The sequence below is a fragment of the Solenopsis invicta genome, chromosome 9 (genome assembly GCF_016802725.1).
Source record: "Solenopsis invicta isolate M01_SB chromosome 9, UNIL_Sinv_3.0, whole genome shotgun sequence".
NCBI classification, from domain to species: Eukaryota; Metazoa; Arthropoda; class Insecta; order Hymenoptera; family Formicidae; genus Solenopsis; species Solenopsis invicta.
In genome coordinates, this window is record NC_052672.1 from 7289847 (window position 1) to 7316231 (window position 26385).

The 26385-nt window shown below is 26.0% G+C and overlaps 1 protein-coding gene and 1 pseudogene across 6 annotated transcripts in view; one reads left to right on the forward strand and one right to left on the reverse strand.

Moving 5' to 3' along the window:
• The first annotated feature begins 4497 nt into the window (after positions 1–4497).
• On the forward strand, positions 4498–6695 carry LOC105198902 (annotated as a pseudogene).
• Positions 6696–9195: 2500 nt separating this feature from the next.
• LOC113004711 overlaps positions 9196–26385 on the reverse strand; it is a 42053-nt gene continuing 24863 nt past the window's right edge. Inside the window, exons 3-14 of one of the 6 annotated variants that reach the window (XR_005575519.1) lie at positions 25961–26084; positions 25664–25749; positions 23292–23384; positions 21801–21863; positions 21417–21494; positions 17925–18147; positions 16058–16134; positions 15543–15661; positions 14203–14362; positions 13224–13291; positions 12007–12010; positions 9196–9485 (exon numbers count right to left, since the gene is read on the reverse strand). Coding sequence is in view for 1 of the 6 variants with exons in the window: in XM_026138900.2 (XP_025994685.1) it covers positions 16079–16134; positions 17925–18147; positions 21417–21494; positions 21801–21863; positions 23292–23384; positions 25664–25749; positions 25961–26084 (723 nt within the window). In the remaining 5 variants the exon portion in view is untranslated. The remainder of the gene's footprint in view (positions 9486–12006; positions 12011–13223; positions 13292–14202; positions 14363–15542; positions 15662–16057; positions 16135–17924; positions 18148–21416; positions 21495–21800; positions 21864–23291; positions 23385–25663; positions 25750–25960; positions 26085–26385) is intronic. The other 5 variants (XR_005575518.1, XR_005575520.1, XR_003269172.2 and 2 more) reach the window with 5 other exon arrangements.

The following is a 26385-nucleotide window of genomic DNA, read 5'->3' on the forward strand; positions in this document are numbered from 1 at the left end:
CATTGAATTAAATTGGTCAAGTTGATTTTTTAATGTCATCTTAAAACTATCCATCAAATGTATTGAACAAAAAAATTATGGGACATATTTAAAATATTTTAGAATATGTTCAAATAAAGATAACAACACTAAATCAAATGGCAATATGTTAAAAAAATTTTGAACGAATATATGTAAAAAATTAAACTTATTAAACGATAACATTATATATTAAAAGATCATAATATTTTTATTTTTTAAATATTTTTAACTCAAATTTGTGATACTTTTAAAATGTGATATTTTGATAAAATTAGATCTTTACTGTTTTAAAAGCGGTATTTATTCCAACAACATGAAGTTGTCTATTTTCGAATACGAAAACACGTGTAAATCTGACGAAAAATTTTATTTATAGAAATAAGTAATGTACACTAACTTATCGATTTTGTTCCTCAGAAAATTTTTCAAACTGAGAAGTCACCATCTTTCTACATATTCGCAATTTATGATTAATGTAACAACTAAAACTTATTGGTCGTTACGTTAATCATGAACTGTAAGAATGGAAAAATATAGTGACTTCTAAGCTTGGAAAATTTTCCAAGAAACAGAATCAATTACCGTGAATGTATGAATAGTATAAATAGTAATATAGATAGCAGTACAGATAAAAATACAGATAACTCGATTTTACCATATTCATTACACAAAAGCGCATTAAATAATATGAAACAAAAAAAAAATGCTACAGCCATACTTTTTTCTACGAAATTTGTAAATAAAACAAAAATTTTCGTTGTAAAACGTACATACACCTTTATCACATTTGGGTTTAAAATGACGGTTAAAACCGGTTCTGTTTAAATACGAACAAACTAAAGCGCTTCTAAATAACGTGGTTTCAACTGATAGAACGGTTTTTACATTTTTAATGAATATTACATGAAGACCCATTTTGAGCTACGTTTTAAATTTATTTAGCCCGAAAGTCGGACGATAGGTCAAAATCATTCTCAGTTGTCACCAAAGATTAAATTAGGTTAAAAGTTATTAATTTTGTAACTTATTATTTAACTTTAAATTTTTAATTATTTATCAGCCTTGGTAAATACTCTGTACAATATACATACGTATAGAACAAAAATAACCCAACGTTTAATCGATACAATGTATAAAAATGTTTATGAAATGTTTTTAACGACTATTTAACATTTATGAGTGTCAGTGCTGCTTTATCGATAAAATGTAATAATTTTGTAACAACTTTTTATATAATATTATTTTTGCAGATTTGGAAATCTTATTCCAGAATTAAAGTATAGTACATATTTGCAGTATGAACTTTACACAGAGAATGAAAAAAAGTTTTTAATTTAGATCTGTTTTGTTATTTATTAGATGAATATGGCGTCCAGAGCTGTTATATCGTGATAATATTTGCTTTCCATAAAGCTCTATACTTACGAAATTGTGTGTACTTACGAAATTGATCGAGTCTCCAAAGATGTATTTTACATGAAGAAACAACATCGACTTTTAGTATTAGATTTAGATACCTAATTCAATATGAAAAAGTTGCACGAAAATTTATCCGTATGTGTGCGTGCGTGATATTAATGTAGTAGTATGTAATGATGATATTTTGTAAACCGTACGTATGCATTGTAAATTATATGTAAATCGTTGTTCAGTTAGCAAAATTCACGACTTTAACATCCTCTTAACGCTCATTTATAAATTACAGTAAAAAACCTTTGTGTTTCAAAATTAGATGTAATAATATTTCTTATCATTATTAAAAATAATTTATTGTAATTATAAGGGTACCATGTATATTTAATGTTATATAATATAATGTTAGTATAATTAAATTTCTAACAAAGAAATAAAAGATCAATTTATTGTCGATATAACAGTGTTAATTTTGCAATATTTAATAACATTTGAATTATGAGTCGCTGAATGATTAATGTAAGTTTATTATAATTATAATAAATTTTTTATAAACGTTACGAATAAATGTTACAAATGTTTTTGTTGGCACTCTATTGTTTATTTATTTTTCTTTGATCTATATGTTGATAATTTCTTAAGACAGATACAAGCCTTTCTGTAATAATATGATAAAAAATAGTCAAAACAATAATATTATGCTTTTATTAACATTAAAATATATACTATATATGTATAATATATTTAAGGTACGAATTTGCACAATTACAAATTTAATCTTAAAAATCATATAATAATTTTTCCAGGGATGGAAACGTTACCTTAGAAAAATAACGCGCTATTACTTTTTGTAGAAAGTAATTTATTACTTTTACACGTTACGGATTTAAAAAAGTAACGCATTATCATTATCGTTACTTCGAGAGAACAATTCGTTATTTTTTGATAATGATAATGTGGGTTATTAGTTTGTGAATTATTTAATAATAATTATTATTATATGTAATAATAAGTATTAAACCTTGAAATTCTCTAAGTTAATTTAAATATAGAACCTAGCCTTTTTTTATATGTATTAAACTTATCTAATAATTTTTCTAATTCTCTATACTAATATCTTTGCTTTAACTACTTTTAGTATACAATTTTTACTGAAATTTAGATTAAACATTGTTTTTAGAAATTAATGTTATTATTAAGATTGCATTTCAATATTTTCATTGCTATTTGATTTTAATAGAAATATTTCAAATGAAATATTTCTATCCAATCCAACTCTAATGCACGATCAGACCGCAATCTTTTGAATGTAAAATAGGGAACTAAAACAATGATGAAAAGAACGGCTAAATTCGTTATCGTTATTGTAAAAACGTAACGACGTTTATGCCGTTACCATAAAACAGTAACGGAAACGGTAATGACGTTACGAATTTTTCAAATCTCCCGAATAAAATACAAGTCTAAAAACCGTCTTAAAGATATTTTTTAAAAATATCTTTAAGACTTACCATAAAATATAGACATCTTTCTTTTGATACTTCACAAGACGTTTTAAAAAGTTTGGACATTATTGCTCTCTGGACGTTTGATGGCAATTTTAAATTAAACTCTTCAAATACTTCTGATAATGCTGATATATTATCTGCATCTCATCTGAACAGAAATTTTATCCGTCGTAACAGACGCACTCATTTAATATTTGTGCGTGGCATATAATTGTAGCGGAAACATCATGAAGAAGCTATATCTCACTGCGGTAGCTGGTATGTGTATATTGAGATAATTACAAAAAAACATTTTTTTTTTAATAGAATTGCTTATTTATCAATATAAGTTTTAATCAATATAAATTACGCAAAACTTAAATTTTTTTCTAACTGATATTATTTAGTTTTTTTAAGTACCTATTTTTTATATATATTTTTGTAGCATATTCTTATTCTTATATTAATTTTTAATTAACTGTGTTTCTCAAATACGAGCGTTCACATCTATATTTGTTTATTTAATTATATCATCCAATGATTGTTGATAATTTTACTGAGAAAGTTTGTCTAAACAAAAATTTCTACGAAAAATTTTATACATCTTTTTATACTCTTTTGAATTAAGTGAGTCTTTTGGTCTTGAGAGACGAATTTAGGCGTATAATTAGGAATTTTAAAAACCATAAAAATTAAGATATAATTAAAAATTGATACATTATTTGAAATTAATACGTAATACGTAATTCAATGTAAAGTGCAAAAATTGTTATTATTTTATTTTAATTTCAATAACGCAGTCTAGTATGGCAAAGTTAGACTTGTACCGCGAATCTAGTCAAACGCACGATAAAAGTCGTACTATTAATCTGAAAGCAAAAATATCAATTTTTTTAATGAGTGGATTTGTGAATCATTCGCGTCATGTTAGAAAACCTGATTTCGAAAAAAACGCCTTTAAAATTCGGTGAAGCATTTTTCGTGTTAATGTTTTGAAATATTCAGATTTACTTTTAATCAGCTATTCCAGGGCCAAAAAAGACATCTGTCTTTTTTAAATTTAATTTTTAATGTTACGTTTTAATTTTTTTTTGTTTTTTAGTAAAGTTTTCCTATGTCTTTACAAAAAAGTATTAAGTACTAGTTGGTTAATATTTTTATTACTGAGGTTTAGTAATTTTTTTACTGACAATTAGTATTTTATTTTTGTATTCCAGTAGTTCAACTATTGGAAAATGAGTAATAGCTAGTTTTAGTGGTCTATTCTGTCATCCGAAGTATTGAAGCAAGTACTTCAATATTTGCGTGTGTAGTAATAAAATACTGAAATATTACTTTCAGTAATCTAGTACTATCCAGTATTTCTAAAATACTAGCCAAAATAATATTGCCAGTATTTGCAGTAATTTATTATTGAATATATTTTTAGTACTTCTTTTTTGTAAGGATTAAAGTTAATATACGAATAAAATTGAAATTAATTTTTAAATTACTCATAAAAGTATATGAAATTTATAACTTTTATAGAAATGTGGAGGATAAACTGCGCGAGGCAGATTAATTTTTGGCTCATTAAATCTCTCTTTATCTTCTTATCTTTTCTCTATTCTTGCAGGAACCATATATTTCAAGGTTTACATCTGGAGTAGCTATGGGTATTATTTATACGAGTATAGCCACACCAATATATTTAGGCGAAATTTCGACAGCAGATGTTCGCGGTAATTTGGAATCCATGTTGACGGTTGCTGCAAATCTTGGCATTTCAATCGAGTACATAATAGGCCCGTTTGTATCAATGAGAAATCTCGCCTTCATCTCTTTGGTGAGACCATGCTAGTTTGGGATCACTTTCATCTGGTCACCGGAAACACCATATTACTTGATACGTTGCAATGCCAAACAGAAAGCCATAAACTCTCTCATTCAACTGAGAGAAAAAGAAGATGTTTACAAGGAAGCAAATAGTATCAAGCAATCTGTAAAAGCCGATTTGGCTAATGAGCTGGTTTCCGTGAACTTATGTTTCTATTAGAACATCGCAGGTAAAATGATCAAATTTCGATCAAATTTGTAGCCGTGTCAACAATCATTCACGAATCAATATAAAAATTTAAAAAAATAAAATATTATGAGTATTAGACTTTTTCTCATAATTAATGATTCATACATGTATCATATAATGAATAAAAATAAGTGCAATTAAATTTTACATCTTTGAACGCGTGTCAGTGTATTAATATGTAGTCCGTCCAATCATTGTACTGTTTACCTTTATCATATTTTGTTCTATTCTTATTAAGTATATAAATTAACACAATTAGGCTGAAGATGATTAATTGCAAGTTAGATCAAAACATACTTGTATATTTAAAATTAATAAAAAAATTGAATGTGCTTTTTTCATCTTTTAACAGTTCGTCTCATTTGATCTAATATTTGCTATTCTATTGTTTAGAAAAATAAGCGTATTAAGTGTATATTATTTTACTATTTTTAGATTTTTAAACCTTTTTTTAAAATATTACTATAATTTTTCTAAAATGTTTTTTGCAATACTTTTAAGAAATACTTCTGGAAATATTTCTTAATATTTTGTGCTGCTCTCTAAATCTTACTGATTTACTGTTATATTTACAACTATGATTGTATTTATTTAGTGTCGTTTAGTGAATTTCTTCTTAACAGAGGATACTCTCATTTAACGGAATCAGTGTATTATCACTGAAAGGCAGTGCACTGAAATCAGGTTGTTCACTGTTTTTCAGTGAATAATACACCGATTTCGATTTAGAAAGTGTATGGGTGCAAATGATGATGACCGAATAAAGTCGAAACGTATTGTCTTTATTATCACTGAACGTTTTAATAAAATTTTTCCATTTTTTCATCTTATTTTATCTCTTTTACTTTTTATCAAATTAATTGTTTGTTCTTTGTCCCTTCTTTCGTGTTCTCTGTTGCTTTGCTGAAGTTAAGTATTAATTTAATATTAACTTGATAAATTCGTTCGAATGATTTCACAGAGCCTTAATAACGTTGATGTGTCTGCGCTTTCAACAATTGAGCGGCACTCAAGCCGTGTTACAGTATGTTCAAACGATTTTCGATCAGGCGAACGGTAAACTAGAAGGCAAGTATTTGACTATGATACTGGGCAGGTAAAGCAGATAATGCAGGTAGTCTGTACAATTGTCTGCATGATGATCACCGATCGTAGCAGCAGGAAGCCATTGCTCACAATCTCCACCATCGGTACAGCGTGCTTAACTGCCGTGGTTGCATCATATTTTCATCTTCAATACAATCACGTAGATATCAACAATATAGTGTGGTTGCCAGCCACCGGCGTGATCCTGTACGTGATTATGTATGCCTTGGGTTTGGCAGCGTTACCATTCACTATGGCCAGCGAATTGTTCTTCACAAACGTAAAAGCCCTCGGCAATACAATAGGAATAATGGTATGCAATATCACAGCCTTTGTAGTAGCAAAATTATATTCGGTTATAAGTGCTGGTATACATACGCCATTCTGGATATTCACCGCGAGCAGTCTCGCTGGTGCTCTATTCACGCTTCTCTATGTTCCTGAAACCAAAGGCAAAACTCTGGAGCAGATACAAGAGAAATTGGCTTGTTAAAACAGAAAATCAAAAATAAAATATATTCAAGCGTCGATTTTTCTTTGACGAATCTTTGAAGGATATTTGCAAATTGTTTGCATTTAATCGAGGAAAGCATCTTTCGGATTTGTACTTGTAATTAATTCACTTGACGTGATCTACATCCTTAATTTGTATTATTGTTAAATGTATAGTTGTGTAAGTGAATATACTTTTTAACTCAATTAAATTAAAGTTAATGGCTTATAAAATTAATTTAGCAATATGAACAAAAATTATTTAGTTAAAAGTTACATTAAGGCTAAACTAACTCAAATTAAAAGTTAATTTTGAAAAATATTATTTATATTAAATTAGAAATTTGTAAGCTTTTGAATTAGTTTACTCAAAACAATTACAATATTAATCCTCAAACAATTTAATATTTTTTTTGTAGATCATGTTTATATATGAAATAACAAAAAAATATTATGTTGTGTCTTACAAATAATTGTGTCATACTGATATGGGCTTTTAGAATGTATGATGTTTATGGCTTAAATATTATATATATATTATTTAATATGCGGGTTAAAAAACTCCAAGTATAGTCAAAACGTATTATGTAATATTTGTTAGAAATAAATCTTTATTTATTTGTAATTGTATGATCTATTACTTTGCTTGTAATTAACCATTTCCTTAAAAAAATACTATATTTTTTTGTTTAACAAGAATGTATTTTTTCTTTCATAATCTTTTTTTTACATAAACAAATATTTGACATAATCATATACATATAATAACATATATAATTATCTATAATTAATATAACTGTACATGAAAAATGTTTTCCGGATAATAAGTCAAAATTTGTGTTTTTAACAAATAACAGTTAAAAATTAATTCATTTAAACCTTTGTTGTTATATTTATCTTTTGTAACATATTTATTATGTTACATTAGGTCAAATTGGCCAGTTAATTTTTAAATGCCATTTTAAAACTATCCATCTGTATTGAACAAAAAAATTACGGAACGTACTTCAAATATTTTAGAATATGGTTCAATAAAGATAATGGCACTGAATCAAATAACAATATGTTAAAAAATTCTTGAACAAGTTTATGTAAAAAAATAAACTATAATATTCTGAATGAACTTATATACTCAATGATAAATAGAAACACTATTAAGTCTTTTAAAATATCCAAAGTTACATTGGGTATTTTAATTGTGTACAGTGTACACTATTAAAATAATAAAAAAATTAGTATGTTGTGTACACTGTACGCAATATCCAGACTTCTGCAACTCAGTAAAAAATTATCGTAGAAAAAGCTAAAAAAAAATATTTTCAAACTTTGAAATTTGTACTTTAATATGCTTAATTTAGGCTCTTTTTGAAAATCTTTTTTCTTTGTAGTTCTTTGTATTTAAAAAATAATCGCGTTATTTTGTTCTTTAAAAATTTGCGCATTTAACGCTCTGCAGCTTGATAAACAATATTTTCTCAAAAAGTGAAAAGATAAATAAATTGATATTTAATACTTTTACAAAGAAGTACATAGTTTTGCTTAAGAAATGCTTTTCTTTTAATTTTAGTACGATTTTTTTTTACCAAACCACACGACTTTGAAGTAAATCTGCATTATTTACAATCGACGTTGAAAATCCATCGCAGACAGAAATTTAAAAAACTATTCTGAAGTTTGAAAGTTTAATATGCGATATTTTGATCGCTTATAAAGTTATTTATCTCTACAATGTTATATATGAAAACAAAAACATTATTTTGTTTTCTAAAATTATGTACTTTTACCACCATAACAAAATTTTTTTGAGTTGACAAAGAGTAAAACATTTTTCGTATAAAACGCTCTTTTTTATTTTTATACATATGTATAATGTTTTACGAATTACACGACTTTATAAGCAAATTTACAAGATTCTTTAAAAATGAAATTTACCCAATGCATTACCCAATATGTACTATGCAGATGACACACTATGTGCAAAATCTGACCGGCAACCACCACATAAAGTGTACCTTGAGAAACGCTAATGAAATTCTAATGAGTTGCTTTCGCAGATTTCATCCTAGTAAAAATAAAAATTGGAGAGGACGTCAGTCGAATGTAAAAGGAGTGACAAAAACCGGTACTTTTCAAATTTCGTTTATTAAAAGTTTTGAAACGCTTCTTTTACTCCTCTTTTCAACTTACACTACAATTTTTGTTTTCACTAGAATAAAAGTCAAATAATGCTGGTGGTGTCTATAATTTTAGTAATCGTTTTGGATTGTTAACTGACAAATATAAAGATTAATCTTTTTTGTTTGAGATTAATTTTCATTTTAATGTTAAACGTAAATTGGTGATTCAAATTTACACCAAACTTTAAAGGGCATTTTTACATGCAAAATTTCAGTATATTTTTTAGTAAAGGTTTTTAATAGCATTTTTAAATCTTTATATATTTCTTTTTCCGTATTCCACTTTTTTTTATTTTTTACACTTTTTCTATATTTATTAACATGTTTCTTCAATTTTTTTTTTTTTTTTTTATTACTTACGTCTCTGAAATTACCATGGGATTGAGAAATTTCTAATATTTTGTTCTCTTGCGGATTCTTATTATAAAGTGGAAGAAAGATAAATAAATTGATATTTATGAGATTTTCCTTTATCCATCAATAAATTTCAATATATTTACAACAATAATAATATAATAGATTCTTCACCGAGATCGTACAATATCACATACATATTTGGAATATTAATAATTAAATGTAATTATGCTTCAAAGTCTATATTTTTCTTATGAGCAATGATTATGCTTGTTGTCGTCGGGGAAAATTGATATTCACAATCGTTATAGAATCGTTGGGTTGCTGTCAGGCCCTTGCGTTGCGCTCAATTGTCGATGAATATTTTACTAGGATCTCTGCTATTGGATTCTGAAACATTCATGTACAATGGTACTTATATTTCAAAGCATTTCTCTGTCTATCCAATATTTATATTGCAAACTTTATTAAGCAAAAAGATACAAATTTTAACGAATCTAATTAGCTCATTCAATCATCTTCGAAAGAATACTTGATTGAATAATCAAGTGATATAAAAAAAGAATCAAATTAGAAATGGAGAAATTTTAAGACGTCTGGTGCCGATTCCCGTAAAATTCGTAAATACATTTGCCGGTTTGGGAAATTTTTTAAGTATGAGAAGCTATAACTTTAGCTTTAATCAATATTTTTTAACAATTTTCCTTTTCTAATAAAAGTTCTTAGAATCTCCGAAATGTGACTGCACAATCGGCATTGCCAAAAAATGATTTATTGTTATAAAGGAAAAATCATTAAGCAAAAATAAAAAGTTGTTTAAAAATCCATTTTTATTAAAAAAAATCATATCTTGCAATAAAAAACTTTTAAAGACTTTAAAATATGGCGTTTTAAGGCTAAAGAGTCATATTTTAAAAAAATTGTGGCATTGTCATTTCTTTTAAAAAGTATAATTATGCAACAAAGGGAATGTGAGATATTTTTGGGAGTATAAAAATTCACCTTGTTTTTAAAAATCATATCTTTGCAACAAAAAACTTTTAAAGACTTTACAATATGGCGTTAAAGAATCATACTTAAAAAAAAATTATCATTGTCATTCCTATTATAAAGTATAATTATGTATAATTATGATGCTCCGTGACGAGTCATCTAAAGAGTTATCAATATGTCATTCATAATGACTAACTAGCCATATGGAAATAAATTCAAGTATGTGACATTAAAATCTATGAGACGTGACACCACAGATAAGAAATGGAAAATAAATTTATCATAATATAAAAAAGTAAGCAGTCAATAGAATAGTTAATGTATAAAATTACAATAAAAATAAAAAAAGTTAATAAAAAATTAATTAGTTTATAAATATTTTGATTCAAATAAACGTTAGAATGTAGTAATAGTAATTAAAGTATTTATTTATTATCATAAAAAACAAGCACTGAGTTAGTGTTTGATATATATTACTTTTTCGATTTCCTTTTAACGTTGAAATCTGAAAATGACTCAAAATAGAGCTGAAACTTGTTATCATATGTATGTTATATATATAATAATTTAATAATATATGATATATTAAATATTAAGATGTTCAATAATTAAATTTAATCTGTGTACTAATATTACACTCTTTAGCCTCTCTTTTTTAGTTTGATTTTCTTCTTACTTAGGAGTTCTTATTGTTCTGTTAATAAAAAAAGAATTTCTCACGAGATAATTTTATAATGTTATGCACATTATACTCATTATTAAGTAGTGCAGTGTAGCAAATTACTTTATAATCTTACAGTGTTGGTTCGGAAGTCTATTTGTCCTGATTTGCAATATTTTTTAGAAACAGCTTTAAACTATGTTTTTGCCAATACATAGATTCTTAGTTCTACTGAGACAAAATATGAATCCAATTACTTGACTGCTGTGTAAAAGAGTCAAAAGCCGAGGTAAACAATTTCTTATTAAAGTTTCTTTAATTACAGCGGTTTTTGCTATACTGTTTACATCCATTGCAAAGAGTTTATTTAGTGCACATATAAATCTTCAGATATAATAAAATATTTAATTATGATTTCTTTGATAATGTAAAAGACATGTTTGAACCAACATTTGGCTTCATTTAAAAAACGCGATATTTCCCGTGATATTTGGAATATTTCATACATTTCATCTTCATGATTTTTTCTTAAATTTGAGTCGAGAAGAAATCAATACTTCAATTTTCAGTGACAACCGAGGAGAGCTGTGATAAATGAAAATTGATATGAGACTTTTAGCAGATTGATTTATGAAAATGGCACGTGCCGTAAAGTATGCGTGCGCGATGTTTTCGTGACAGCAAAGATACGACGTTTCTTCTTTCTTCTAATGCCTTTTTGTAACTTTCTGTTTAGTTGTTCTCTATATATTTTTTATTGAGAAATACTTATGTAAATGTATTATATATATATGAAATCATATGAAGTTATTAGAGATTTTAATGAAATCATCACGACTTCCAATCGCGAAAAATTATTGTGTAATCAGATCAAGTCACCAGAGATCATTATGAAATCATATAAAATCACCGGAAATCATAATAAAATCATTTGCAATCAGATGAAACCATGTAATCTGTGGGACAACATTTTAGCTAGTGGTTACCCCCTCGGGTATTACTGAGTGTACTGAATCATATAGTGAATTGTAGTCCGGAAAAAGAAGCGGAACTTCAAATACGATCTAAAAAACAAACACGTAATTTTTTTGTAACTTTTTAATGATAACATAATCAACTTTTCCTTTAATTTTGAAGCACATTTTGTAAATATATTATATTGTAAAAATAACAATACTCATTCATGAGAAGAATTATTAAGAAATAAATATTTAAAAAAAGTAATATTTTAATGATTGCTGCAATAAATTTTAAAACAATTCTAAATAACTTAAGAGAGCTTATTTTAACAAAATACATTATTCTGAGTCGTGTAATCAAAAAATTTAAGTTTAAATAATTAATTTGGTGTCACCCGAGTATATAGATGCTGAATTTTTCTTTCAGAATATACAATAATTTAACTGTAAATAATAAGAAATATTATTACATGATAATTTCTAAAATAATGCGTGAATATAATTGATCATACTTATGCAAGAAACGTCTAACCCACATAATTATAATTTTTTAATTATTGTAATCAGTGGATAGTCTGTATGTTTTTCTACATTAGATAAAAAAGATCTAAGCCTAATGTGTGCCTAAAATTAATAAAAAATAGTTTGTGCCTATATTTTCAAATTATTTGTATTTTTTTTCTAACGAACTTCATATAGGTTGTACGTTTCTTGTATAACTATAGCCAATGTGTAATGTATATGTATTGATATATTAAACCTTCTTTATAATAACAATTATGGTATTTTTGCATCTACCTCTATTCATCCATATCTTGATTAATTTGTTATATCATTGTGTTTTTTTGTTTATCGCAAGTTTTATACCATTTACTTAAACATTCGATTTCAATTTATTCCTAGCAAGTAAAATATTATTTTAATAACATTACTATATTAATATTTAACAACATGTAACGTTTTAAAATATGTAGTTTGTAACATTGTACGCAATGTCAATGTAACAAACTAAAATGGTATATTAGGCAGTAATGGTTAAATTCAGACACCGCCTTGTAATAGAGGTGTTACAAAAGTAAATTGATAAATATAGTGAGCACTCGCAAATGCTCTCACGAGCTCAAAGAAACACTCAGTAGATTACACTTAGGAACTTTAGCTTTATTTAAACGAGTAAATACAGAAGTGAACGTAATCAAGCGTACAAACGCAAGGCGAAACTCAGGAAAACAACGTCGCCAACAAGCTACTCTCTCTCTTGTTTAATATCGATCTCTGTCTTCCGGTCATCAAATATCGGGATGACCGTGAAATCTTCGAGTTCACGGCCACAAGCGCGACATACGGGCGCAATAATAGTAATAAAATATATTTTAGTGTGTTAAATAAAAAGTTAATAAAAATATTATAAAATGCTTATATTGAACATTTTAAAATTAAAAGCAATTTAAGGATTAGAAATTATAAAATAAATAACTTTTTAAAGAAATAAATAATTTATTTGAAATAAAATACTCACAATGGAGAAATTTCACTATGAGTGGGTGTTCACTACACCAATTTTTTGGAAGGGTCCCAATTGCCTACAAAATTGATTGCTTACAGCGTCGAACGCACGTTTGCCTACAAATCTTTCGTACGCAAAATCTTTTATCCACAAAATGTATTGTACACAAAAATTTTTGCCTACAGTTCGATAGTCTACAAGGTCTATTGCGCACAAATATTAAATTGAGAAACGAATGTACGTTTTGCAATTTGCACACATGACATTATTGCGCACAACTCACATAGCACACAAAAATTTTTGCCTACAGTTCGATAGCCTACGTGCTTCATTGAGCACAAATATAAAAATCAAAGATAAACGTACGTTGGTAAACGCACGCATGCACTTGTCTGGATTTATTACAGAAGTATGCATTACAAGACTGTTATTATTATAATTTTTGTTGTTAGTAGTAGAATTATCATTGTTGTCAGTGTACAATGTGTATGCATCATCCATGTTATTAGAATTTAATTCAGCGAATATTAATTGTGAGAAGGATTTGTTAGTGGCATTTACTGTATCTTATTATATAATAATACTGTCATTATTCGTAGCTACATGCATATACATAAACATAAATTTTATAGAACTAGCGTATTTATAGAACTAGAGTTTATTTATTGTATGTATACGAAGGCAATAATGTGTTTTGTACTACATTATTTTCCTTCACTTGTCAATTACTCAACAGATTCCTCACATATTTTTTAAGGATTTAGGTAAAGATTCAACAAATATTATAAAACATTGTTGAATCTTTACATAAATCGTTAACTATTGAAAGTAAAAGATCTGCTATTTTTTAAATAGATACAACTTTTACATGTCTAATATGAAACGTAAACAATTCTTAAAATATTTGTAATATTTGTTAAAATATCTTCAAAATAAAAATATTTTCTACATATTTGAAAATTACAGTAACTCCGAATTTACACTCACACAAAATATATTATGCACTCCGTGCCATCGAATATGTCTCTGCATGTTATTTATATCAGGACGATCCAACGCCGATTCCTCTTCTAGACTAGATACAAGACAAAATTTTTCCAAGATACGTATACTCTGTTTGTTTAAATTTGAAATTTCCTGTAACTGACTGAATTATTAAATTAATTAAATGATAAATAGTAAAATTAATATAGTGAAAAAGTACTATGTTTTATTAAATTTATTTGCACTTTTAAAGGCAATGCTTATTTCGAAAAATTAAGAAATTACATTTTCTTTAAACTATTAATTGCCATTTTTAATATCTTTAAAATTGTGTAATTAAAACAAAAAAAGAAAATATTTAATTTAATTTTATATTTTTATGAATTTTTAATATTAAGCACTTTGTGATTAAAAATCTCTAATAACACAGCTACACAAAAAAAAGTATTATGTGCGATAGACCTATGTTTTCTTATGTATTTTGACGCTCTGAAACCGAATATGACTTCAGAATTGCTTCATCAGATCAAGATTTTTTTTACACTCAAAAAATTGCTAAATGTTCATTAAAATTACACACTATTTAGCCCGATAAAAAAAAAAATCTTGACCTGATGGAGCAATTCTGAAGTCATATTTGTCAGGACGTCAAAATATATAGAGAAACATAGGTTTAATTTTTTGCGCATAACACTTTTTTTATTATATGCTTGTGTAATTATTAATAAAGAAGAAAAAAGCAATATAGCACTCATTTTTATTTTATTCAATAACTTTGTTAATAAACAATATTTTATGTTGAGACTTGGACGATTACATTCGTCAAAGTATTATTTAAGAGTGTTATTTAAGTTTCTAGACTCAAAGTAATGAAATATTTATTAGGATGTAATTTATAAAAATGTGTAGCACTAAATAATATTGGCAGAAAAGTGATGCTAATCTGGCTTACCTAAAAATAAAATTAAAAAATTAGTTTAAATAAAAAAACCCAAAGTATTTTGTTGCAAAAATATATTTTTAATTTTTCATTGTTTAGAATTTTTCTGTGTTTAGAAACATTTATAGAGATCATATCATTTTAAAACATTTTAAACAAATAGCCCTTTAGAATCACAATCGATTTATCGAAGAAATATTTCAATATAAAAATTTTGCTTAAAAATTATATTAACAAAATCCTATATTATTGTTTAATTTTGCATAAATCAAAGTACTATGTACAGCCAAATAAAAAGTTAAATAACAAAAAAAAAACATTAGAGTGTACATATATTTGTATGATAATACGCCCAAGTTAAAAAACAATGAGGAAGTATGTAAAATTATTAATTAAAATGTACCTCGGAAATGATTCTAAGTGCGTTCAAAAGTAAAAATGCCTTATAATAATTGTCAGTTATTGTGTATTGGCTTAGGAGTAACCGTAATGTCCACAATACCCGTAATATCCCCTTCTCCTCTACAAAATATATATTATATTAATGATGAAATCAGAGAGTGGTAAACATGTAAAATCTCATAATAAAATCTATTAATTAATATTAAATCAATTCATGTATTATTTATAATTTTAAAATAAAGAAGAGACCATTGAATCAATTTGTTTGCGTGAGAACCTGTAAATTAATATTTAAAATCTAATCACATATATGCATGCGCATAATAACAAATAATTCAAAAGAAATAAATCATAAAGGAAAAAGGTTTTTATATAATAAAATAAATCTTAAAGTTATTAATTATATTAATTATGTAAAATTAATGTAAAATACTAATAAAAATATTTTTACTACACTTATACAGGAAATAGAAACAAGTACTAAAACGAAATATAAAAATACAATAAAATTTTTACCTTTGGGAACGTTGTTCAAACTCAATCTCTCCGAACCACTGGATCGTCATCAAATGCAATGACCGTAAACTCGTTTCCTGTTTTATGAAAATATTAGTTTAAAGCAGAATTTATAAAATTATTAAATATTATATGCATTGTTAAATACGCATAAATGTGTATTAGTTGTATAATAAGGTATCTTAATACATTTATAAAAGGAAGTTTAATTACTATTATATAAAGTTAAAAATCTCTACTTTAATATGATTAAATAGAATATAATAGTAATAAAATAGATTCATTAGTTTTAAAAAATTTTAATTGTAAAATCATATGTGTGTACATATTAATTGTTCAATAATTTAGTGACGTTTTATAGACGCAGATTATACTATTTGCAAAATTGTATTTTATAAACATTTATACATTAGATAAATTCATAAAGTATACAGAATTATATAATTTATATTATAAGATAAGCGTTTCGATTACGTAAATATCTTTTCTAATTATGTAATAAATGAAATATAAACAATTCCGATATGACCAGGAAGTGTAAATTTCAGATATAAATATTTTACAATTATTTAAAAAACGGTATAATTCTTTATTTAAAATGTTACCACATTGAATATGTAATATTCCATACTGCAATATTTCTGCTTTATAATTTAGGAATAAATATTCTTTTTTTAAACCATGTATTTGGATTAATTATATTTTTAAATGTTTTACACATAATACAACTACAAATATTTTTCTTAATTATTCAACAATTTCTTTCTAAATTTAATTTTGTAAATATAACATTAAGATGATTCACCATTGTATGTAATTTTGTCGAAATACTATTTTGAAGTTAATTGAGCAAACAATTATCAATATTTTATTTAAAAAGTCAATACTTCTACATCTATTTTTGTAAATGTATTATATAATTACAGATTATAATTTTTATGCAAGATTTTGACATAAAATTTAAAATTTAAATGTTGTTCTATCTGCGTATTTATTATATTTACACTACTATAATGCTAACTTTAAATTTAATAAATGTTTAATATACTTTCATGTATTTACTAAAATACATTATTCTTTAAACAACTTATTAATAGCGTATATTTTATTTTAACAACAATTAATACTTGGAAAATAGGCTAATGAGAATCAGCGCGGGTAAAAGTGCGCAATCACGAGTACCTATTAATATTATTTAAATTATTTATTTATTTCTAAATTACAAACAAATGTTTCGACTCGCTTTGGAGTCATCTTCAGCGTATCAATAAAAATGACGGCTAAAATTTTTTATTTTTTATTTTTTATTGATACTCTGAAGATGACTCCAAAGCGAGTCAAAATGTTCATTTGTAATTTAGAAATGAATAAATGATTTAATATTAATACTTGTGCATTTCTACACACGTTGACTCTCATTAGACTATTTTCCAATTATTAATTGTTGTTAAAATTTCCAGAATCTGGATACTAATTAATTATACTGTATTTGTTATTAAAAATTAAATTATTTAAAAAAATAATGATGAAATTCTCTATGTTTTGTACTTTAAGTATTCTAGAAGATTTCTGCAAAGTTTTATTGCGAGTCTGAATTTAGTTATTCTATAAATAAACTCGAGTTGACGAAATCGCTCCATGCTCCAATTTTTAGTGACAAGCGTTGAGAGCTATGACAAGAGAAACTTGTCATGCAAGTTTTAGAGGGTTGATTTATGAAAATGGCCCGTGTCGCAAAGTATGAGAGCGCGATGTTTCATCCATAATAACAAAGATACGACGTTTCTCACGCTGGATTTGTAACTTTATTTTTAGTTCTTTCCGAAACAAGAAATGCATGTATATCTGGAAATAAAGGTATGCTCACCTGGCCTCTCTATCTGACTCGATGATGGAAACTGTACATGTTTTCGTGATACCCGACTCCCGGTACTCGGACTTTTCTCCGATAACAGAGGATTGTGACATATTGTGGGACTCTGAGTCGGTGTTGCTTTTGTCTCGTTATTGGTCACGCCTCTTCGTGAACTTGGACACGATGTGGTAGCGGTCGTAGTTGGTGGTTGAGTCATGTATCTCACTACTGGAACCTTCAAAGGATATCTACTGTATGAGACGTATACATATATGTACTGCATGGGGAAAAAGAGTCATATCCTATACAGCTTCGATTGTTGTGGAAAGTTTTCATAAAACTTTCAACTTTTCACAATTCATGTGCACAACAATTCTAAAAGAACTCTGCAAAATGTTATAAAAAAATGTAATGAAAATGTCTTTAAAATCTTGTTATATGAAACGTTGCAACAGAAAGGTTTTTAAAATCTATCACATATAGTTTCAAACATACCCAAGCAAAACAAAAATCATTATAACATTAAAATGACGACAAAATGAGTTCCAAAATAATTATTAAAAGTCATTTTTCGATCAATAACCATAATTTATTTTTATGTCATTTTGACGTTGTTATGAAAGTGATTTTGTAAACTTTGTATACACTGTAAAAAATTTTTCTCAAAATTACGCACTGTAATAGGTGTACTAAATAGTTTTAAATTTCTACGTATTAGTAAATTTGCAATATACGAGAATAAGATTAATTTTGTAATCTGTAATTCAGCAGAAGTAAATTTACAACATGTATGGAAAGTTATAGGTATGATAAGGTCAATACGTATTGCAATTGTATTACGTATTACACATTCAAATATTGTCTCTCTATCATTCATGTTATAAACAATAGAATAGCTATTTACTGTGCCCGCGCATAGTGATGCTAGGTGGGTAGAGTTTTCACGCATGCACAATAAACGTTAATCGCATTATATTTCACAGAGACATATGAAATATTGTTGCATTACGTAATTTTACAAAATTTTAGATAATTACATATAATATTTAAATGTTATATACGTAATTTTCTGTATAAAATAAGATATACTTACTTAATAAAAGCAAATTTACATATTTTTGTGGAATAACATAATTTCTATAAAATTATCTGATCTTTTTATATTTATGGGACTAATTATAATTTTTATATTTATTATATGTAAATTTACTGAATTTTTTGCAGTGTCACATTATAATCATTTGTATTGTAGTATCTCTGAGATACTTCCTCATTCTTTTTAAACTTGGGCGTATTATCACACCAATATAAGAACACATACTTAAGTTCTTTTTTAAGTTCTTATTTAACATTTTAATCGACTGTACACATTTTAAATTGTACAAAGTTAAACAATAGCATGACAATTTGCTCCCTGAACGTGTTGACCTTCTTAATAAATATAACAATATAGCTTTTTTTTAAAGTTCTTATATAAAAAAATAGAATATTTTTATTTTACGTATATATTATATATTTATTTTATAAATCACATTAAAAAAATTACATTTATATTTATTAATGAGATTTAAATACAAAATAAATACGTATAGTGTAAAAACAAAGTATATTTTATAAATAACTTTTATTATAATTTTTTATATTGCAATTTTATAAATATAATACATTTAAATATTATTTTTAAAGTATATATTACTTTAATTTTATTAAAAAATAAAGTTAAAGTACTTTAGAAATGATATTCAAATTTATTATAATTGACGTTTACAAATACAAATGTATAGGCTCAGTAGATTAAAAAATTAGTACAAACCTTCAAGGACTAAAAAATAAAGTTATATGTTACACTTATTCAAATAATTATGATCAGTAAAAAAGTTTTAATAATTTTAATAACTTTTCCGTAATATTTCAGAACAGTTGTAGATTTTTTCAATAACTTTTCAATAGTTCTTCTATAAGGTTTCAAGTGAAGAATATGTAAACATTTTGCTATTCCAAAGCTGTTTCAGAAAAGCTTCTTTAGACATATTTTGTAATTTTTATGAAATAATTTACTTTTTAATTGAAATATTTCTGAGATACTTTCGAAAATTTTCGGTGCTGTATCGGGACTTATTTTACAAAAAATGTGGATTTAGTAAAGCAACAATAGAAGTTGCTTGTTAAGAAGCTAAAAAAATATTGTTAGTACGTTGATTTTTATGGAAACTGCTAAAAATATGAGAAAATTTAATTTATATATATATATATATATATATATATATATATATGTGCAGATAATAATTTTTAATATATTTATAATAAAAAAAAATTTATAAAAGAAAAGAATTTAATGCGGCATATCTTTTCGACGTAAAAAGAGGATTACAAGTATATATCAGAATCCGACAGATAATCGATTCTCTCGGAATATTGATTACGACATTATTGATGTAACAATGGCTCTGAATTCCGTTTTTGCTTGCTAAGCTTTCGGACAACATTTAATTGTACCTTTTTCATAGATTTCAACTATCTTTTTATTTAGTTTTTTATACTTTTTACTATTGTAGGAATTTACAATTGTCTGTATGATTAATTTATGATAAACCATTTTACTTCTTAAAAGCACAAAAAAGTGTTTTCTAATGTAAAAATGTTAAAAATGTAATTGCCTAAAAAGAACTGCCATTCTTATCAATAAACTATTATTATGTTGCGACATAATAATAATCCGATGAATTAAAATTATGTTACATGAAAATAGAATTGCCATCAAGATTCAGCCTTAAATACGTCTAACAATACTGAAATCCAATTAAAGGTTCTTGGTGCTTATCACATAATTGTGCGACTCAATTTTGTACAGAGTGAAGTTAAATATACTTTGGAATATTTTGCGCAAAGAGAACTACTTAAGATTCTTAGCATTTTCCTCTATTATTGGCGAATTACTTTAAATAAAAGGTTTCTTTGTATTATATCATATTTTATAATAGGAATAATTGTAAAAGAATAAAAGTAACTGGCTCTAATTAATAAATCAAATAAATTTATAAATAATTATGTATTAATAATCAATATACAAATATATAATAATAATTGTATTAATTAAAATTATGTCTAAACGTAAAAATATTTTCATATCTCTATTATATATATATATATATACATACATATATATACATATACATATACATATACATATGTTGCAACAAAATTTTAATTTATTAATAAGAATAGTAATTTTTTAAAACCATTATTTATTTAATACTTTTACATTAGAGAAACTTTCTTTTACGTTATTAAAAGATAAAATAATTTGTCATATTAATTTGGGAACTGTCTTATTGTTAATGCTAAATCTGTTGTTTCAGAATTACTGATAGGGCATACGGATTTGATAATTACATTTTAGATAAAATATTTGTAAATAAAATAATATAAGTGAATAATTTTACTTAACTTTTTTCTTGTTTTATTTTATGTTTTTTTTCTCTATATAATTTTTAAAATACTGACCCTGTATTCGTGCGCAGCAGTGCCACGACCAGCTGAATATTCTTGATACTGCGAGATGACACACAATAGCGAGTATATCTGTAATAATATCTTTATTCAAATCGCGTATCTTTATTCAAATCGAGAAATTTTATGCAATGCATAAACGGATACACTTTGCTAATATTTAATTAGTTTAATAAATTTTCATTTTTTATTTATGTTTCAGCAAATTTTATTTTTTGCGTCAGTTAATTTATACTTTCTGCATTAAAAGTTTTTATTTATAAGAATCATGAACAATTTTATATAATAAATATAAAAAATTTCTAAATAAGTTTATTCGTTCTCGATGTAATTTGAATTGCGACAAATATGAAATCAAAATTAGTTGAATGTACTTACGTTTAAACAAAGTAGAAAGAAACTGAACGTGTAGATCATAACTTTTGTCGGACTAAGGTCAAGCTATAACAGATCAATTTTGCAAAATTATACATACAAGATTTATTTCATATGTATCATAAACAAATTTACAAACTTTCATAAAAATTTGAAAAAAGGCATAAAATATACTAATGTCTGCTTTCTATTAAATTAATAATTATTTACTATAATTTTAAAAAGCTGCCAAGTTTAATTTTAACATCTTTTTTGCAAATAACAGTAGCAAAATAATTACAAGCTTTTTAAGCAGTCAGATATTCATAAACCAAACGTTTCGAAACGAGAGAGGAATGAAAAAAATCATGTACAAAATAAAAAAGCATGTTTTAAATATCACAAAAATTGTATTAAAATTTTTATGTTACCATAATTTGGATCCAAAACAAATAAAATATATTACAATAATAAATCTTCCATAAAACATGTCGTTGAAGTAATTGTAAATTTGATATAAGATGCAGCCTGAATAGTATATACTACTGTGTCCAAAAAGTAAGGTGACATTGCATTTATTTCGAAAATTCTTTATTCTTGCAAATCAATTTCGTTCCCTTCAAAGTAATCCCCCCCTGATATAATACACTTATTCCAACGGATTTTCCAATCTTCGAAACAGTTGTAATAATCGATTTCAGGAATGGCCTTTAGCTCCTTCTTTGCAGCGGCTTGAATCTCTTCTATCGACTCGAAACGGTGATTCGTGATTTTTTAACCAAAAACTCGACTAATATCGTTCCACAACCACCGTATTCACCTGATTTGGCTCCATGCGACTTCTGGCTATTCAGCAAACTCAAGCGGCCGCTCCGGGGACACCGTTTCGCTGCGAAGAAGGAGCTAAAGGCCATTCCTGAAATCGATTATTACAACTGTTTCGAAGATTGGAAAATCCGTTGGAATAAGTGTATTATATCAGGGGGGGATTACTTTGAAGGGGACGAAATTGATTTGCAAGAATAAATAAAGAATTTTCGAAATAAATGCAATGTCACCTTACTTTTTGGACACAGTAGTATAAAGTAGATATTGATTTTAAAAAAATCGTACTTTTTTTATACTCTTTTTATAAAAATTCAATTTAATTCTTACTCTTGCAAAGCTTATGTCAATTTCTCGAGAAAGATAATATATTAAACTTATAAGATGATATATTGAAGGATATAACTGCATATTAGATACATATCAGTTTCTATGTGATGTGACAATTGGATCATTACAAATATTAAATATAGGACAATTCGTAAGAAAATAGTTTGTAAGAAACACAAGTTTTTTCATTATAATAATTAAAATAACTCTATGTAAGACCGTAAAGTAAATAACATCTTTAAAACAACAAATGACCAACGTTGAGGCTCTTTTCATTATGTTCCTCACATGTAATTATAAAAAAATTTTTATTTTATAAAAATATATATTTAAATTTGGGAGAATATAATTTAAACTCACTGTGGCAATGAGCAAATATAAAGTATGTGCTAAGTCGGTGATGCCGGTCGTAATAATTACGATGATCCACGGTATCAGTAACAGTTTATGGTTCTGAAAACAATTATTTATATTAGAATAAATAATAATTTATAAAAGTATATATAAGATATAGACACAAATTTTATATTAGTTTTGTACCGCTTAATATTAAATTTTAAACATGGAAAAACAATTTTGCTAAAGTATCTAAAAATTTAGTTAGATCCGGATTGGAAAATAATTTTGTTGCACTATTAAAATAATTATTTAAAGCATATTCAAGCATAATAGACAATGCTGCAAAAAATTATTTTGATTATCCTGCACAGATTTTATTTTGATGGTCTGACAAAATTATTTTCAAATTTATTTTTTTAAATTTACTATCTAGAAATTTGGCTGGATATTTTAACAAAAGAAAATTGTGAATGAGAACGTAATATTATATCCTGCTGTATGTACAAGTTCTTCACCAACATTTATTTTGTATTACATTTTCGTACTATCCGGATACTAAGAATTTTAATTACGTGCTTTTTTGTTAATGATTCTTTTGATAAAATAATAAAACACAGCACGGTGTGTACTAATGGAGATTCTGTAATATAAAACGCAATACAGAGCAACGCGCCAAGTATATTTATTTTTATCGAATTAAATATTGTTTATAATGCCTGCGAAAGGGCACTCACCATGTTATCAGTATCTTTTGTCATTAATATTCATGAATGTATACTTATATATATTACATTCTTTTATATTGTAATTATGTAAACACAACTGTAGCTTGTTTCAGTTAATCATATTCATTACAGTAACAACAGAGTACTCAGAATAATTAAGTTTCTTAACATGTTCTTGCTTCTCTTTTTTTTTGTCGCCCACGTGTGTTTATGATTTTTATCGTTCGTAATATTATTACGCACGCAAAGAGGATTACATAGTACGTTATTGGTGGCTTTATGTATACGTTGCTGCATAAGAACCTTGCTGATCAATAAAAAAGCAACGTGTCAATTTGCAAGAAATTAAGATATATTAAGGATCAATACACATTCTGTAATTTATTTTTATTATAATTTTATATAATATAATTAAATATATGTATATTATATAACATGTAATAATATAAAATATATAACATATATTACACATTAAAAGTTATATCTAGATCTTTAGATTTAGGCTATACAAATTTTAGATTACAATCCAGACAAAATGATTTTTTATTATTGAAAACAGATTTGCTAATAAAATTGCTTTATCATGTTACATTTTAGATAAAATTGGATTTTGGGTACTTTTCTGTCAAAATAGCTCAAAAATGTGACAACAGAATAATAACAATTACAGAGATTTGTTTTCAGCAATGTAAAATCTATAAAATTGACTTATTGTATTAACTGCTTTATGTAAAATTTATAGATACGGATTAAGAAAAAAAAGGATAATATAATGGTCTTTATGTTTATACTCACCAAATAATTTTGTTTGCAATTTCAGTGACACAAAATTTATAATAATCGTCTTGTGTAGTTTGTGGTCTAAAAAAAAGTTTAAGTTTTTCACACCATGTTATTTTAAATATTTATTTAATTATTCTGTTCGAGAATATGAAAAAAACGACATTTAAACGAAGAACTAATTTAAAAAATTGTGCTTTCTATTAATCATTTAATTATTCGTGAATATATCAAAACAACCAACCAGACATTAATAAAAAAAAGTGAGCCTTTTTAATAAGAGTCTGAGATATTAACAAATGTATTAAAAGTAGTGTATTGTTTACTCAAACGTCCGTTCTACGTTATGTCTAATAGCACGTATCTCTCGGGAATAACGCATGTGCGTCATACTCGCAGCTTTCATACGATCCATTCGGGAGCAGTGATAATACTGTTTTATCACGTGCCAAGTGGGAGCGAAAGTATCTTCTACCGCATTCTCCGCATTCAAAGTTGAGTTTAGTTGCAAATGTAATAGATATGAAAATGCCCACAAGATTCTACATTTTAAAAAAGAGAGTGAGATACATAAAGTATTTTTATATTGCGCAAAATAATGAGATGCAAACTTGGCTTTTCGATTAAACTTGTTAGAAGTGTGATAATAAGTGTTAACAAGAATTATAACACATAAAATAATAGAAATTTAATAATTAATGTTTCCTAATATAATAAGAGTGCTTAATGCAACAATTTCATATAATGTTAAAAATGGGAAAAATCAGAATTCCACTACATTTTTGAAATTAATCTTTTATACTTTTCCAATTTTCAATTACACGAATAAAATAAGGAATGGACATTATTGTACATCGCGTTAATTGTCATTCCGAAATTTTGCCCTACCTTCAATAAACCGTACAAAAGAAGGAGGCTGCACAGCACGCCGCAACAGGAGCAGATAAGCAGCATTCCGTTGAATCGAATCGTCGCTGAAGCAATGTAAGCAATACAATATCGTTTAAGCGAAGCTGACTACTTTAATGTAAACAATTGCGTGCACAAGGATCGAGAATTTTATTTCAATCGAGATTCGAAAACTTTGTGCGGAGCGAAAGAATTAAATATCGTTAATTTGCTATAATGGATACTATCTACATCTACTCTCTCTATACGTCTACTTGTTATTTATTGTCTACTTACTTGGTGATATGGTCCCCGATTCTAGAAGGCTGGAAGATTTTGGTAGGGAAACATTTCCCTTCAGGTACTGACTCTCCTCCAAAAAAATCGTACTTGTAGTCCACGCTAACAATGAATAGTATATCTAGAATATGATAATCATAAGTGTTATTATTAATTTACAGTAAGAAAAAATTTTATTATGTATTTTATTAATTTTACTATGTATTTACTAAAATTAAATTTTGTAAATTTAAATAATGTGTAAAAATGAATAATGTTATAAAATTTCTTTTTTTAATTATAGTAAATTAAAGCATTAAAAAAATGTCTTTTTATTAAAAAAATTTATTAGAATTAAAATATATTTAATACATTGTATAGTATTTGTCAAAATCTAATAATTAAATGTAAAAAATCCAAATTTTTAATTTGAAAAATAACAA